The sequence below is a fragment of the Heliangelus exortis genome, chromosome 9, assembly GCF_036169615.1.
Source record: "Heliangelus exortis chromosome 9, bHelExo1.hap1, whole genome shotgun sequence".
NCBI classification, from domain to species: Eukaryota; Metazoa; Chordata; class Aves; order Apodiformes; family Trochilidae; genus Heliangelus; species Heliangelus exortis.
The window spans coordinates 19458473-19476003 of NC_092430.1; the positions used below are offsets into that span (position 1 = coordinate 19458473).

The 17531-nt window shown below is 44.9% G+C and overlaps 1 protein-coding gene across 9 annotated transcripts in view; it reads right to left on the bottom strand.

Annotated features, from left to right (window-relative positions):
* LOC139799991 (calcium-activated potassium channel subunit beta-2) overlaps window positions 1-17531 on the bottom strand; it is a 132139-nt gene that overhangs the window by 39514 nt on the left and 75094 nt on the right. For 2 of the 9 annotated variants that reach the window (XM_071752625.1, XM_071752628.1), the window contains exon 1: window positions 3589-4067. The exons of 6 other annotated variants lie outside the window; for them this stretch is intronic. In XM_071752625.1, coding sequence (XP_071608726.1) covers window positions 3589-3638 — 50 coding nt within the window. In that variant the 5' untranslated portion in view covers window positions 3639-4067. Of the gene's footprint in view, window positions 1-3588; window positions 4068-17531 lie in introns of those variants that run through there. One more of the 9 variants, XM_071752623.1, reaches the window with a different exon arrangement.

Below are 17531 nucleotides of genomic sequence, written 5' to 3' on the forward strand. Positions count from 1 at the left end.
GAATTGATGCTTGGGCTTCCAGGTCCATGGCCATTAACTATTGTGAAAATAAGTGACATGTTTGTCTCACATGATGGGTTTGCCTGTGGAAGCTGGAGACGATTGGATTGACTTATGTCTGTAGCTGGGTACTTGTCTCAGGTGCTTACAAAAATGTCCTATCTGGAATGGCTGCTGGCTTGTGTGATGTGATGGTCCCTCCCGCAGATGCTGGGCACTTGGCTAGGAGCAGTGCTCCAAAACACCCGTGGCTTTCTGGTGCCCTGATAAAATTTGCTGCCTCTGGGTTGAGAGTGTGGTTGTAAGGACAAAAAGGGGATGGTTTAAACTTGCCTGACCCTTTATGGTGGATTCTGCTAGAGCTTTTCTGCTCAGACTTTTTGCCTTGCTTTCTCTGACCCCTCTGACATTAGTGAGTGGGACTTTCTGATTCGCCAGCATAAAACAGAAGTCATGAGTTGTGCTGCAGGAGTAAGGATGAGATCTGGAGGCTTTATGCACCTTGTGTGTATGCATAGGAGACAAATGCACTTGAGGCAGTGGCTACGCTAAAGACTTCTTTAAATCCTTGAGTGTGGGCCAGAAGGGAGTTTGCACAAGCTGTGTACTTATGCAATTAAGGCAAAGCTGTGCTGGTGCTTCAGCACTCACAGCACTTGGTAGGGATGCAGAGGGTCAGCTAACTGCTGTGTGACACCTATTTAATCCCCAAATTGAGGAAAATCAGCACCTGAACTGCCAGAGGAGGGAATGGGGTTTTTTGTCTCAGGCTGTGTAAGTGCAGGCTCAGATCCTGAGGAGTGATTGCTGTTCTAGCAGCACCTGTGCTCTTGTTTTCCTGAAGTTGTTGCTTATTTATATGGATCAGGAGGTTGCAATCAGTTCCGAAAATACCAGGAGTACAGTTTGAGCCCATGAGATCATGAGTGGATGTGTGCTTTGAAGAAAAAACACTTTGCTAGAAGCATCAATTTTATAATTGCTGTGATGGATTAACAGAACAAGGGACTGTTTTTTTTTTTTACTGAGTGAAACAGAAAATGAGGAATAAAAATTTCCAGGTTCTGTTTTCACCTTTTTCTTCAACTTGTGTTTGAAGGCAAGAGAGCACCATCCTTCCCTGCATTTGCCTTCTGTAGGCAAGGCAGAGCTCTAACTGGGAAGGGATGTGTCCTGTGGCTTTAAGAGAGTGCAGTGATGGAAAAGCTTTGGTGAATGCTCCTATGGAGATATAAAATGATTAATCTGCAGGTTTCTTAGAACACTTACGACTTTGCTTTTGGTCCTGTATCTGCTATTTCACTTATGGGGCTGTTATTATCTTGTAATGTACATAAGGCCATATCTTAATGAGTAAAAAGGGTTTGCTTTATCTGTAGCTAGTGAGAAATGCAATTATTTTAAGTAGCGTAACTTCTGTACTAGTGAGACAAGTGGTGTTAAATGGCTTTAATAACTTGGCTGCAGGCTTGTTTTGAGGTGGTGGAAGCACACTAATCCTTGGATCAGCACATGGAAACAGCTCCAGAGCTGGGGGGGGGGGGGGGGGCGGTGCGGTGCGGTGCAGAGGGGCAGGAACCCTGGAGGGCAGAGGAATGGAGAGGTGGGGGTAAAGCAGTTTATTATGTGAGATGCAGCATCTTAGCCTGAGGATAGATGGGGAAAGAGAATAAGATGTGGCACAGGGAGAATTTAGTAAGGATGACAGAGCTGGGGGACACTAAAGAATGGACAGGAGAAGAGTGGGAGTGGGCTGGAGACCTGGTGAGGGGTAGGAAATGTCCTCTTCCACAGGAAGATCTGCTAATAGCTGCGAGTCAGTCTGAAGTGCTGAGAGCTGGTAGGTCTGCCACCAGCAGTGGGATGCTTCCCATCTCTCTCTCTCTCTGTCTCTCTCTCCTCTGAAACTTCCAGCACTTGTCAAAACCATGCAGCTTCCCTCTGAGCTAATTAACTGTATGTTGGCAGAGGCTGATTTTGGTTTCAGGACAGATAAACCCATCCATGAGGGGTGCAGAATGGATGGGCTTAAGTGTACCAGATAGAATATATCCCCCCCAGCCTTTACACATCAGCAGTAGGCTTAAGAATTAGAAGCAGAGTAAAAAATGCAGTTTCCTAAGCTTGCCACATCTCTAGTGAGGAGAGCTACTGTTCAGTCCAAATAAATCCAGTACAGAAGCTAATTGCTGAGAAACAGTGGGATCTTTCAAAGCTCTAATTAAAGGCAATTTAAAATCTGCACTGAAATTAGCAAGAACATAAAACTGCTGCTGGACACATCCCAGTTAGCAAGACCAGCTTCCTGACCAAGGGGTGCAGCTGACCTCTTTTGAAATGGGCAGGGCTCTACTGAGCAAATTGGGAGCTAAATTGACTGACATTGTGCAGAAATTTGGCCTGTTAGCCCTCCTGCACCCTTCCCTGGCAGTGTAGCTGGGAAGGGACATTTCTGAGCACTAAGTGGCAGGTATGTGGCTGTGCTGAAGGGTGAGCAGGGTGCCAAGTAATGTCAACTTGATCTGGACCCAGCCCAGCAGATGCTGTGTGCCTGAAGCACGAGGAGCATCAGGAGTGGAGATTGTCAGTCCTGTGCTCAACTAGAAGCTTGAGAGAAATGATAATTCAGTAACTTTGTCTAGCTCTCTGTTTTCCACCCATCTTGCTTCATTTCTGGTGAAACACTTACAGAAATTGCACTGCCTTGTACTTCTGTAAACAACCAAATGTTCCACCCAGCAGTTTTTAACCATAAGTTGGTGCATGCAAGCAAGCCCTGGACACAGTGGGAGCCCAGGGGAGTTTTGTCACAGTTCAACTGGCACTAATACTATTCCTGTAAAAGTGCATTTGTACAGTTGCACTGCAATATCTCTGCTGTAGACCTCTAGTTAAATGCATGTTAAAGTCTAGGGTCAAGCCCCCTGGCAGCAAATTAATGGTCCATAGTGTAGCTACTGCTACGATGCCTCTTCCATTAAGAGAGGCAATGTTGCTGTAAGTGGCTTATATGCCCAGAATAATAGTGCTCATGGCTGGCACACAGGAGAGGATGCAAGTTGCATTTAAACAAGAAGACATGAGCCAAAAGGCTCAGCCCAAGGCACTGCAGAGCTGCAGTGTCCCAAGGGGGGACACTGGAAGTGAGGACTTTGGGTATGTCCCTCCCTGCATCACTTTGGTGGCTTCTCACAGGCTCTTTCCCTGACTGTTGCTGCCTCTGCCTGCCCTTCACCTGGAGGGGTATTACAAGCCATCGATATTTGTTTGTAGCCTCTAAACAAGCATGCAAAAACCAGGAGATTCCTTTGCTGGCACAACCTGCAGCACCTGGCTATTGGTGCTCTTATCTACCAAACAGTTCTTGAATTTAAAGGAAATACGGGGTCATTCTGGACACATGCAATACTCCAGTCTGCTAGGTTGCCTCTAGGCTTTTGAACAGTTGCCTGGAAGGCAAAGTTCAGCCCTCAGCTTTGGGGTCTCCCAACACCCAATCTCTTGAAGTGCAAAGGAGCACAGAGAGGTGACAACTTCTCTGGCTTTTTTAAGAGAAAAAGATCAGAAAAGGAAATCAGAGACATTTACCAGTCTTGAAGATTGGAAGAGTGCTGAGACCTTCTGCTTGCCATTGCCATCCTCCTTGTCTCTCTTGGGCCCCATGTTGCAAATCCTAAGCTCCCATCTGAAGAGCAGCAGCTGTGGGCTCCCTCCAGAGCCCGTTGACGCAATCTGGGTCATTTGGAGAAGGTTGTCAGGAAGGATCCTGCACCCCCCCGCTGTGCTGGTGCTCAGCTTTGCCTTCCAGGGTGTCTGAGGGGCTGGTCTGGTCTTGAATCTTGCTTCCAAACCTGGCTTGCTCAACCCACAGCAGCCTGAGGGCTCCCTGGGGTGAGCGGCTGAGGCAAAGCAATGCTGGGACACCACATCAGAGTCGCAGCAAATACTCTGTGGGGTCCATCTGAGCCCTTTTTTGGGTGGGGAAAAGGCAATGGCTGAATCTAGCACAGAGTGTCCCTGTGAAGCAAAACCCACCTGCCCTGCCAAGGGTCTGCCAGCGAGTAAGAGGATTTCTAGCAAGGTAACAAAGCCTTCCTGGGGGAAGACAGGATTTCTTGAAGTGGGAATGAGTGGATTACAACCGAGAGCTAATCTGTATGGCTGTTTCATAAGTTTTCCCTGTGCCTGGACTCTGTGCTCAGCAACAGACACTCTGCGTGCTGAGAATAACAGATTTCTCAAACACAATGTAAAAACGTATGCATGCAGAGCTCTGGAGCAATATACATCAGATGTTTTGTATTTTAGCTTTATCTTTCCCTGTTCCAAGACCAATTTAGTACAGAGACACCAGATGTGCTATCAAGCACTGTGGCTTGGTGAAGATCACCCTCCACTTGCCAGTTCATATTCCTCACGAATCTCCGCTTCTTTCTTTGACCTTATTCTAGGTATTTACATAGACAAATGTTTGTGGCAATAGATCTAACTTTGAAGCCAGTGTTTAGACCACTCTCAACCTCCTTATTTACTACAGTCAAAATTCTCAAGCAAAGGCAGGATGCAAGTACTTTCCAGCCTGGGAATGGCACCATCCAGGGGCTGTGCCACTGTTAGTCTGTGTTTTCAGACCAGCTTTGCTGCATGGCAAAAGTCACATGAAATGAACTTCCAAGGCTTTCTATACTAACAGTGCAAAGAAGTGGAAGTGAAAATTTATGCTCCTATCTGGTTCAGCTGCAAGTTTAATCCAAATTATTTAAATGCTTGCTGCCTCAGTTTCTCCATTTGCAAATCCCTAACAGCAAGATTACTGTTCTTGGTTTACAAGCACTGTGTAAAATATGATTCATGTTCTAGCAGCTGCTCCTTGTACACATTTGGAAAAACAATCTCTGAATGCTTTCTAAAGAATATGGGTATCCAAAATCAGCCCAAGGCTGGAATAACAGCACTGTGGTGGCAGAGTAAGATGTTCAGAAGCCGGGGAGTGCCTGGGAGTCTGTGTTCTGCCTGTGGGAAGTTTGTCTGCAGTTACTGCTTTCTCAGCCATTCTCTGTTTTAAATGAAAATGTATAAATGACTTTTCACTTTAGGGTGAAGCTAAGATCATAAATATGAAGTCAAATAAGACCCTATAGTCCATTAAATGCCTGAAAGCTGACAGCCTGTTTTAATTCACTGCTGCTACAACTTTAATTTGCCTGGCACATCTGGGAAGAGCAGCGAGAGTTCTCTACAAGACCCTCTGGGTGAAGTTGGAGGGTGATGGACAGTTATCTGCTGGCTGTGAACCAAGGCTTAGAATTTCCAGGCAATATTATTTTGCAGTGGGGAAAGCAGCTTTCTGTCAGCAAGTGTTTCTTCCCTATCTTGTGTGCTGTTTTCAGTCTATATTGCAGTATTTTGGACTATTTTGCTTTCCAAATGAGGCCCACAAGTTTAAGTTGTCCCCCCGTAATTATATCAAAATATGCATTTCTAAAACTTTAAGCTTCTGGCTCCAGTGTACAAATGCTTCCAAGAGCTAATTCATGCCTCAGATGGGAAGTGTAATTTAAATCTCAAAACAGCACTTGAAACTGTTTGCCTGTAAAATGTCCTTCACTGGAGTCCTTGGCTAAGGCTTGGCTTGTGCCAGCCCATTGTCAGATGTAACTGGGGTAGGAAATCCTTTTCCAGGGCAAGCTTAGCAGTAAAGCCTGAATTTATCAAACACATGCTTTAATCTTCAATCCCCCATACTTCACAGCAACCTGTCTAAGATACCATCCCCATCCCAAATGCCTTGGTGTATAGTGCAGCTTCCCCCAGTATGGTCAGGTTTACCTTAGCAGCAGAAGAGAAGCAGAGCCCAAAATAGAGATTTCAGTGGTATCTGACAGTGATGTTTTTCTGTTTTTCCCCTCTCATCCATATATTTCTGTAGCTTCGACTGTTGGGAAAACAGCCTATCTCAAGCAGGAGATTCCAATATATATATATATTGTCTCTTGAGGTCTCCAAATATTTCTCACTGCTCTCACAGTTCCCAGGCAACTTTAATTACTTTGTTTTTAAATAGAGGTGAAGCACCAGGGTTCGGTAATTACTTGGAAACGAGCCACAAGAAGGAAGTGGGTGCAAAGGCCCTCTGAGTAAAGTCTGCCCCAAAAAGCTCAGTTTTCTTTTTTTCTCTCCAAACTTTATTTCACAAAGCTTCTTGTGGTCCCCACCTTTATAAAAACTCCTCTTACCATCTGCTCTGCCTGCTCATGCTGGGCTCCTCTGGGACTCGATGGACATCCCCACAGGGGTCAGATGCTTGGCGTGGAGTTGGTGCCTTTGCTGGCATTTGGCAAAATTAATCCCTCTCGCCTGCTCCTTGGAAGAAAACTGCAGGATCTGGGTAATAAAGTGGGCTTGGGGTAGTCCCAATAATGTGCTGAGCCTGTAGCTGGCATGCAGACAGGCAGCACCTCTCCTGGCTGTGCAACCTTTACTTCCCAAAACTCCGGGGCTGTGTGCAAGCAGGCGTGCAGCTCTCTCTCCAGAGCTTGCTCATCCCTTTATATCCTTGCATGTGTCCGTGTGGAATTGGGGAATTCCCAGCCTTTCCCTCAGTCACATCCATTGGACCACTTTGTCCTTGGGTGTTTTTTGCTTTTCTGAGTCAAGAGCGTGCTGGAGAGATGCTCCTGTTCATCTCTGCTCATCATTTTCCCATGCTGTGTGTTTGCTATCTGCTTCTATGGCAAAAATAAAAGCTGCTGTTGCTGGCATGGTCCAGTGTTGGTTGTGAAGGGATCTCTTTCCCTCCTTCTTTAAAATGTAAGGTCTTGTGAATTAAGAAGCTAAAGCCTGTCTAGATCTTACACCAGTCAGTCTCTGATTCATCAGAGGATCTCCTTGGTAACTAGCTGCTCCTCTCTGATTAGTTACAAAAAAGCTCTCCCAATTTAAAGATAAAAAAAAAACCAAAACCCAAAACAGTGAAAGCAGGGAGAGGAGCTATACCACATAGATATCTCATACAGGAATGTGTGCCTTGTGTGCATGCAGCTACACTGGATATTTTCTGATGTGTGTGGGAAGCAGCTTCTCCATGACAGTGTCATTTCACCCCCTGGCTGGGAAACGTGCCCCAGCTGCCCCATCTCTGCCGGAAATACTTTTTGTTGCTTTGGAGCCAGTGACCCTGGCTGCAGGGTAAATAATCCCACAGGAGATGATGATGTTGGCACCTATTAGGGGCTCAGCACTTTATGCTTTAATAAACCAGATTTCTGGCCTTGAATGGGACTTTGGCCAATTAAAAAGATCCAGAGAGGGTGACTTTCTGCAGGAGGTGTCTCTGCTGTGTTTGATGCTGCTTTGTAGCCCTCTTGCACTGGTAATGAGCATCTGCTCCCTGATCCCATCCTGCCTATGCTCCAGTTGGAGAAAGGGGCTGGCTGAAGATTTGTTGTGTGGGTTTTTTTAGTTTGTTTGTGGTTTGGGTTTGTTTTTTTTTTTCGTGTTTCTTTTTCTGGGAACCAGCATAGCTGGAAATGTTGATCCAAGGTGAGGCTAAGAAAGCCTCACAGCTGATATAGCTGGTAATTATTTTCAAAAAGCAAGTGTCAGGGAAGAGTTTGACCCATGAATAACCTAGGCTGGAAGCTCTTTTGAGAGCTGCCCAGGGTCATAGAGGGAGAGGGTGATGGTCTAGGGCTAGGAGCATCTTTTCATATTGTATGTGTCATCTTCCTCTCTATTTCCTTACGCCCTTTCTGTCCCTTGGCACTAATTCCTCTGAATTAATACAACAAACAGCAGCAAAACCCCAGGTCTGTAAGGTCTTTCATCTCTGTAAGAAGCTTTTGATCTCACTGGTGAAGCTCACCCAACCCCAGGGAAGCTCCTGGCAGCTGGAGAAAGATTCCTGCAGGCAGCTTGGGCTTTAGAGCTATCCTGCAGTGAGGGTGTTGGTGATTTTGGACAAAATCTGTGTTCCCACATGGTGGTGTGGCATCTCTAAAGCTGGCCAAGGGAGACGCAGGGTCACGTACCCTGCCTGGGGAGGCCTGATCAGATTTGGACCGGTGGTTTTAGGGTGTTTAAATCCTTTCAGGTGAAATCTTGGGTAAATGCACTGCCCCGACCAGCAAAGCCTGAAGTGGTGGTGATGAACTGATTCTGACAAATGAGGATTAAGATAACCAAGCTTATTTGTGATGTAATTCACCCACATCGGGCACATGACCTCACTCTGGATCAGGGAGGATTTTTTTAAGGTAACTGAAGTTGTGGTAAACAGTGCCTGACGCTGCCCCCTCAGTCAGGGGGAAAAGGGGAGAGGGATGCTCTATTTACCCCTGCTGGAGCTCTGGAGTAAGCCAGAGGGGCAGATCTCAATTTTTATTTTACATTTTAATCACATTGTTGTGACTTGGAGCTTTGCAAGGGGAGAAGTGGAAAAACACCAAAACTTGTTTGTTTCTCACCCCCCACCAGGTGCCCGGAGCCTTTGGTTGGTTTCCCTGCAGCTGCCTGCAGGCAGCATCTTCTTGGATGTACTGTTGCCTGCCTTGAGTGGTTTTGGTTATGAATTCATTTATATATATATATATATAAATATATAAAGAGCTTCTACAGTGTTTTGCTGTAGCTGTGTCTTTGCAATGGGTTGCTATTTTGGGAAATGGAGCAAAGGTGGCTGCAGTTATTTATAGCAAGAGATGTCTGGATCCTGCAGCCTGGGGGGGGCAGAGGGCTCCTGGCCTGAAGGAAGCAAGGGTGTGCCATGCCATCAGGAGTGGGGTGGGTTTTTTCCTTTTCTCTGGCATTTTCATTTTATTTCAATTGCTGGCCTAATCCTTAGTCAGATTTGAACTTAAAGGAATGTCACTAGCAGTAAATTAAAAACAAAAAGAGAAGCATTCACAGCTTTGAGTATTTTTTATGAATTGGATCTCCTGAGATGAAAGCTTCATTACTGTGAAACAATGAGCCTGCTCCACTCTCAGTAGTACAAATGGGTTTCATTTGTATTAGAAGATACAAGCTTATTATTTTTAGTCTGTTCCTGTAGCACCAGGAATGTTTAATGTGATAATCAATGTAATTGAGGAACTGAAAGTAAAGAAAATTGCATCACTCTAAGGGGGTGATAATGACTACAGCTGGAGCACCACTGAAAGTGCTGGGGATGTGGATGGGCACAGGTTTGGGAAAAATGGATGCCAAATGTGGATGATCCCAGGGCCCATGGGGAAAGTACCAAGTAGCTCCAGCATAGCCTCTGCAGCAGGACCTGGACCCTCCCCGAGATGGACTGGACCCTGAGCACCCAGCAGGAGGCTCAGAGTCATGGGATGCACTGCTGGAAGGGACACACAGAGAGGGAGCTGATCTCCCGAAGAAAAACTGGGAGGAGCAAGCCTGGCTGCAAAATTTGGCAGCCAGGTTTGTTTGAGCAGGTCTTCACTGAGTGTTGGGAAACCTTGATAGGTTCACAATTTGGCCAGTTTGGCTTTTTTTTTTTTTTTTTTTTCCCAGAAATAGCAAAAGGTATTTTTGACACAAAAACCTTCCTGCCAAATTCCCAGCTCCTCCTCCTAAGTGCAGGGTTTCTAAAGCTTTTCAATCAAATACTTCAGAGCCCTAAACATGCACAAAATGTTTTTTCTCCAGCCTGGTGCTTGGAAACTGTGAAGCTGTTCTGTGAAGCTTTCCCACCCCAAACTCACCTTCTAGCAGGCACCTACCATGAGGATTTTCAGCCTGAATTCTATAGCAAACATAAGCAGTGAACTGACCAGAGGACCTGCCAGCTATCAGGGGGTCACCTATAGCACTTTGGCCGCTGCTCCCATGAGCCTGGCTGCATGTGGCTCTGGGTTTGGGGAGCTGCAGGTCACCATGGACCAAATCAAACAATGCTTGTACCTCCAGGCAATTTTGCTGCTAATTTTGCTCCCCCTGTGACACTTTTCCTGTTTGCTGGTGATTTACTGTCTGTGTTAGTCTGGAAAAGTGGTGTGAAGGGAGGGAGGTGGGTGGTGGTGGGCCAGGAGAGGTGTCTGGGAGCCAGGAGGGATTGCTTGTATTTCAGGAGTAGCCTCCAAAGCTGCTAAATTCAGAGCAAGCCTGAAGGAAATGACAGCCTTGCAAGGGTGCAGTCAGGTTTGTTTTCAGCCACCTGTTTAAATCCATTTCACTTAAAGGAGGGAAATTTTCTCAGTTAGAAGAGTTGCCTTGTTCTAGTGGTTTTCTAATAAATCACAGCTCTAAAGACTGAGAGCTGCTTGGTGCCTCCTCCTTTCAGGGAGCACTGCTGGAGCTCCCCTCCCAAGAGCTACAGACCATTACATGAACTCACTTCAGCAGATGCAATCAGCTCTGCCATGACTTACACTGAAGCCCACACTGCAGCCAGGGTGGGAGTTGCTGAGGGAAGGGACTGAAGGCAGAGCTGAAGGTTTGGCTGTAGTGATGCAGTGTTCATGCTGCAATGCCTTACATTATAAAGCAATTATCAGGGTTTAAAATTCCAATAGCATTTTGAAGGCCCATATGCCAGGGGTGTGTGACATTTGCAGAGATGTTTCCTTTATTGTACCTACTCACTTAATAACTTTACAGTTTTAATCACAGAGATTATAGGAAACTATTTGTGATCTTTGATGAACACCAAAGGCAATCCTGCTGTCTCCTTTCTCCATTGCAAGCTGCTCCTAAGGCCTGATTTAGGTTTTGTGCAAGTTTAATGAAGTAAAACCCCTGTGTAGTGTTTTCTCTTCTCTCATTTTTGTTGGTGCATCCTTTGTCAGGGGCCGAGAGCTTTGGTGTTTTCTCTATCACTGCAAAACCACCGGTTTTTCCTTATCTGTCCAGCCCCTCCAGGAGCAGCAGTCACTCTTGCAGTAAAAATTCATCCCCAATAACACCTCCAGCATTCTCCCAGTCCATTTCTGATGGTCTGTAGGCAGGCTGGCTGAGGAGGTGGAGAGGGGTGACCTTTCTCCGTTGTCTGATAACAGCAGATTTACTGCTGGCATTTTGAAGTGATGCTATATTGGAGGGCAGAGCTCTGGGCACCTCCAGGCTGGTCCAGAAGGGCCAAGAACTGAACTGGGACCTGCTGGAGGGTATCATCCAGAAAATACTTATCCCCTAGCAAAGGGGGGAGACTTTCTGCAGAGACACCTGAGAGTTCAACACCTCCCTGGAGTGCTGCAGTTCTCTTAAAGGATATAATCAGACTTATTATAGCACAACTGTTTATCACATGCACAATGCATATGAAACAGGATGAGTGATTTCCATAGTAACCATAATAACACCCTTCCTATGGAGGGATTCAGATGTCAGATTGATGCATAGTTGATAGTACCACACACATACGTGTCCCTGCATAAAGAACAGACACTTCTGGCAGCCAGTGGTTTGTTTCTGGGCTTCCCCTGCTTGGCTTACAAGCCCTTGATTACTCATGTGTAATACCCTTGCACTAGACACATGGTTCTGCAATGTCTAAGGTTATGTGGAATTCTATTTGCAACCCCTTTTATAAATAATACAAAACACTTGCTGCTAAATCTGGCTGTCAGCGAGCAAATGCCAGGAACAAAAATGATCATTATTACTATTATTTGTACCATTCCAAAATCCATTAATTTGCTTGTTGAGGCGTTAGGTAATGAACACTTCTGCAGCAAGGTCACAATCCCATTTTACATCAAATAGCTGTCTGTTCTCATGTATGATACATGAAGCATATTTCTTGCTTAGGGCATAATGTTTTATTAAAATTATTTTCCTTTGTTCTTTCTTACAGATTGTCTATTATGACTCTAAAGATTACCTGCATGACATCTCTCAAATTCAATGCATAATTATATAAAACAGAAATTAATCTGATGCTACATTAATAAAACTCTCTTTTTCTTTGAACAGGGGGATACACTGCTGTTATTTACCAGAACATGGATCTAAAAAAGCTTTGTGGAATTCTGCTATCCCTGACGCATGTATGAGACATGGGAAGAGTAATGATGGAAATAATGTGAAGGCAAACTGTTCAGTTCAAGACAAAAAGACTAATGGATGCAGTAAAAATAGTGAAGACATGAAAGTGAGAACTACAGAAATATCTGAGGTGGGAACCTGGAGGAAAGGTTCACTACAGCTGCAGATGTGCCTGGCTGAGTGTCAGCCTGGGTTAATTTACAAGGTGACAGATGTCTTGGGAACAGGCAAATGCTGAAGAAAAGGTGTCCCTGGGCCAGGTCTGCTCATGGAGCTGAGCACCTCTCAGGTATCCTTGGAGCATCATGGACTTACTGCAGCTGTGGCTTTGGCACTGGTGTTTAAGGATGATTGTGCAATCCTACACCTTTGGGTTTTAATCTCTGGTGATGCAAAAACCCTCGGACCCCTCCTGGAACACCAACACAATTTTGATTGACTGACCCTATGCTGCTTCAGCTGCTCTTGTCTCACCTCTGGCTCTTTTTAGGGGCCCATTTTCCCTCAAATGGCTCTTATCACATCCTGCTGAGCTTCTTAGCTCCTACCAGGAACCATGCCCAGGTATCTCTGGTGCCTCCAGCTCCTCCTTCACCAGGGCCACTCCTAAATACCCACCTATGCTCCAAGAGCTGATTTCACTGTCTCCTTGCTGCGGCTGGAGGAGTCTCAAGGATGTTCCCAAATGTTGTAGCACCCACTGTGCAAGGACAGAGCAGCAAAGTCATCCTCACCCCCTAAATATGACTCTGAATTCACAGGAGGTAAGTGCTGCTGCTCCTCTTTTGTACATATAAAACCTACTGGGTGGCAGATGTGAAGTTTTGGGCTCAAGGTCACAGCATGTGTCTTAGAAATCACTTGATAAACACTTCTTCTTAAAAAAGGATTTGCTTTGGGCTATGATCTTATCCTACAAGGAAAGCTGAGATGTCCCTCATTTCTCATTCTAGTTCAGTGGTGTGCTTTGCTCATACTTATTATTAAGTGGAAAATCATTAACTTTGCCTTCTGATATATGTTTTTAATTTCTTTATTCATTATGAGTTCACTGTTGCAGCTGCAGGAGTGTGAAATATGTGATACTACTGGAACTTGTTTGCAACTCAGCATTCATGTCCACTACTTACACAGTGGGAACAATAATGTGCCCAATCTTTGAGGCTATTGTGGGAAATTCTTTATTCCTTTCTAGCTGGCAAGAAGTGCAATTTGCATTCTAGCCTTTTGTTGAAAACTGCTTCTTAAGGTTTTGAAGTGCTGTAAGAGCTGGGTGGTGCACCCTTGCTGTCTGACCCTGTGCCATATAATTGGGATTTGTCTCCTCGTGTTTGCCAGTTGGTGCAGGGAAAAAACACCTTATTTCTACAGAGACTGTGACAATCTTTTTGTTAGGAAAACAGGTCTGTCAGCCCCATTCCTCTTCCAGCAGAGTTTTAGTTAAATGCTTTTTCACTGAGACTCTTTGCCTCTCCTGGGTGGTGCCTCTCCTGGTATGGGGTGGCCTCCTGGTTCTGTAAGGTGTTTTTCCTCACCTCTCCATTGCAATTATAATGTAGTGAAAGTTCTTTTGGACTTTGGCTCTCTGGAGGATGAGAGAGGCAATGTAGCCAGACTGACCACCCATGTGGTACAAATGTGACACTAAAATCAGGTTGCTGCTTGTCTGTGCTGTGGGACTTGCCTTAATGCCATCCCCAGGTTAAACCTATTTCTTCACACGTCAAAGGGAATGGATTTACTGGTCTAAAAAACTGTTTTTTGAGTAAAGCTTGGCTGCTGCTTTGGCTGGGCAGTGTGCATTATGCCTCCTCAGCCCTGGCAGGGGGAAAGAAGGGGCTGGGAAATCATTGGACCATCAACCTGGCTCTTCCCCATGTTGTGTAACCCTCTGTATTTAATTCTCTTTAGGTCAGCAGCAGTGTTAGGCAGACCTCAGGCCTTTGGCACCACATTGAATGCCTTTGAGAGGTTTAAAGGGGTAACTTACTGTCAGAAGTCAAAGGTGGTTGTACCCTCTCTGATCTATTAAAGCATGGTGTAGTGTAATCTTTCAACGTAGACAGCTGGGAACTTCATAACTGCACTGAAATGCACACAAATTTAAACAAGAGATGTTGCTTCCTTTTCTGAGGGTCCTGTAAGGCTGCATGGAAGTGGGATGATGTTACTCAGCAAAACTGGGAATCTCTGGGTCACCTTGCTGCTAAAAGCTTCATCTTGCTGCAATGGGGGAAAGCACTGAACTTGTGCATTGACTCCTTTTTTGCTCTTATGCTACTGAACAACCAGCTGTGGAAACCAACAGGTCTGAGCACAGAAATTAAGGCTTGGGTGCAATTATCCCTCTATTTTTTTCTAGTTTAAGAGGCAGAAAATTGGTTACCTGTGCAGGCTGAGGTATGGGTTGGGAATGTGGAGGCTCTGGGTATATCTGAGAGGCCCTGTGTCTGGCTGCTGTGCCCTGGGAGAGCAGCCAGGGCAAACTGCTCCTGTCCTGCTGCTGCCCTGTCACAGCAGAGAGAAAATTGGAAGTGACACTGCCATTCTCACTGCCTTGCTCAGCAGGGAGATGGCTGCTCTTGTTACAGCCAAGCCTGCCATCTCCTGACCCTGCAGCTTCATGGGAAAACTCTGAGGGAGAGATGTTGCATCCTGCTTTTCTAACTTCCTGTTAGTAAAGTTTCTGGCATTTTTTTTTTGTGTCTAATTTGGAACATGTAGATTTTTGGTCAAGAAAAATGGATGCTGAAGCATATCATCATCAGCCTCCCTGTACAACACCTCTCTTACTGGAACTAAAAGTAGAGCTAAATGCAAACTCCAGTGGTAGCACAGGCTCCTTAGTAATATGCCATCTCCATTATAAATGTGCTCTGTAGAAATCCCTCTACTTTAAATCTACACCCACTGACAAATGTAGCCCTAATTTAATGTAATGCTGCATTTCCAAAGCTCCCATTTGCATCTGTCTGTGCTGAATTAATATGCAGAAGTTTATGTGAAGAAATTAATAGCTAAAATTCCTAATTAATCTGGTTTTCAGAGCAGCCTTCTAATAAAGATAATATACGTCAGCAGAGCTGGCAGGGTTTTTCTGGGGCAATTTTTCATTGAGTCCAGAGTAGATGCTATTTGATAAATCTTGATAGTGCTGTCACACTGTCTTCATGGCATAAATAGCCATTTAGCTCAGAAACCAGCAGAGCCATTCAGTGTCACGGGTTTTGCCACCATGCTCAAGTATTCTCCAGTCTTTCCTGTATTTTGCCAAACTCTAAATTTTTTATAATGCAGGAGGGCATCTCACAATGTGTGTTTTAACCTCTGCTGTTCAGACTCTTATGATGGATGCTGCCTACTTTCACTGCAGGATGTGATCACTGCCAGGGTTTACCTGGCTGAGTTATCAGAGGAGTGTTAAACTTTGTTCTTAAAGCATCTGGAAGGTTTATTTTCTTCCTTTCCCTTTCTAAAGCTCTTTAATCAGAATTCCTCTCCGGCTTTCACAGCTCTGGACCAAACTGAATCCCTGGAGAAAAACCATGCTCTGCATTTTTGTGTGTGCAGCCTTGTATTGCAGGTTCATTCATTACAGGGGATGCTGCTGCTTGCTGAGCCCCTGCCAGCTTCTGTGTGGCTCCTGAGCATCCCAGTCTCTCTCATCAAGACACCCCCAGCCTGAGGCTGTGAGTCCACAGCTGTGTGAGGTTTGCTCTCTATCAGGTGACAATGACCTTGTTTCCCTCTCTGGGCCTCAAGTTATCTCTGTGTTACATAGGCTGGATATCCTGGGAATGGGGACAAGCAGGGAATTTGGAAACAGCCAAATGGGAATGGTACCTGGGAATGGTGTTTGTGCTCCTTCCTTGCTGTGTGCTGAGAGCCTCATAGCAGCAAATAGGCGGGAGGGATTTTTTTTGCTTTTTCTTCTTCTTTTAAAGTATCTGTTGCTGATTTTATATGTAACAAGCTCTAGTGTTTGCAGCACAGGCAATATCTTACAGAACTGGTTAGCATCTGTGGAGATGTCAGCAGAAGCATGAATAAATGTCATCCAGTTTAGTGATACCTGTGTATCAGCTTTATCAAATACTGACCTTGTGTGGAGTCCTTGGGTGATGTGAACTGGCTCTTATTGCTAGCAGAGAAAATAAAGTTAAAGCAGTTTATACCAGCTGAGCACCTGGTCATTATATCTAATGTTGTAAAAGCTGCTGTGGAAGCAGAGGCTCAAATGGCTATTCATCTTTGATCCCTCAGCAGTATGAGAGTCTCTAGTAATCTCTAAGATTAGGGTTATAGAGAGCTCAAATTTTATCTACAGCCTTCTAAACCCTGTTTACAAAATCTTTCAGTTCAAAGAGAAGAGTATTGGGGAGGTGTGTGTGTTTCTGTCTCCTTCACTGGGCCTCTTTGGGGCTTTTAAGTGTGTGTACCTGGTGCTTTGAAGGTGCTTTGAAGGTCTGTCTGTGCTGGGTGCTCTGAGCTGAAGGTCAGCACCACTGGCCCTGGCCCCAGGGATTTTCAAGGGAAGGTTGTGGGGGATGTGTGTGTGGGTACCACATGTTCACCAAATCACCAGTCCTGAGGAGCAGGGATGGAGCCAGGCTGTGTTTGAGAGATGAGGTAAGAGCAGGTTAGGGGAATAGACTCTCCTGTGAGTTAGTGGCTTTGCTGTCACCTGGCTGTGTGGGGGAAGTGAGTGTGGGTTTGTTCAGGGAGAACAGAATTGCCTGAGCATCAAGAGAACATGGTTCAGAATGGAAAACAGAAAAACAGGATAGATTTTGTAGTTTGCTTGCAAAAGACTTGTTCTTTTAGAATCTACTCTGGCCTTGTGTATAATGATTTAAAATAACAGGTTTGATAAAGATTGGTACCTTTCTATGATGAATAAAGTTTTCTTCTCTCTCAACTTGTAGTAGTAATACCATGTATCTGTCCAGAAGTTTCTTAGGAAACTATCTGCATCCCTCCTGCAATATTTGGTACCCTGGGTATCTCAGAGACTGAAGAAAGTGTTTACTCTGTCATCTTTGTCCTTTTCCCAACAATACTCATAATTTTGAAATATTTCTGCCTTTTGGTTGACAATAGAAATCTTTGCTTTGAGTTTTGGCAAGAGGTTTGTGGTCCCTAGAATGTTTTTCAGATAACTCATTTCATTTGCATGACTAAAGAGTGGTTCTGCATCACTTCACTACAAAAGATTTGCAGAGCTCCAAATGTGTTTCATTGCTGGAGAAAAATCCAGCAGCAAATCAAGCTTCTATGTATGGCTAAATAGCTTTAAACTAAAAATCTCAATAGTGACAATTCCTTTTATCCCTTCAAATGGAGCCTTAAGCAATGTGAAATGGTGAGGCTTCAAGCCCCAGAAAAATCTGGGTGTGGATGGTGTAAAAGAGGAGAGCTGCCTTCGTTTCAGAAATAATCTTGGTTAATGTCAGCACAATAATGTGAAACTCTGGTGATTCACTGCTGGAACTTGCTACCACATCAAATTCATTGCCCTGAATTTATCAAATCTAACTGTG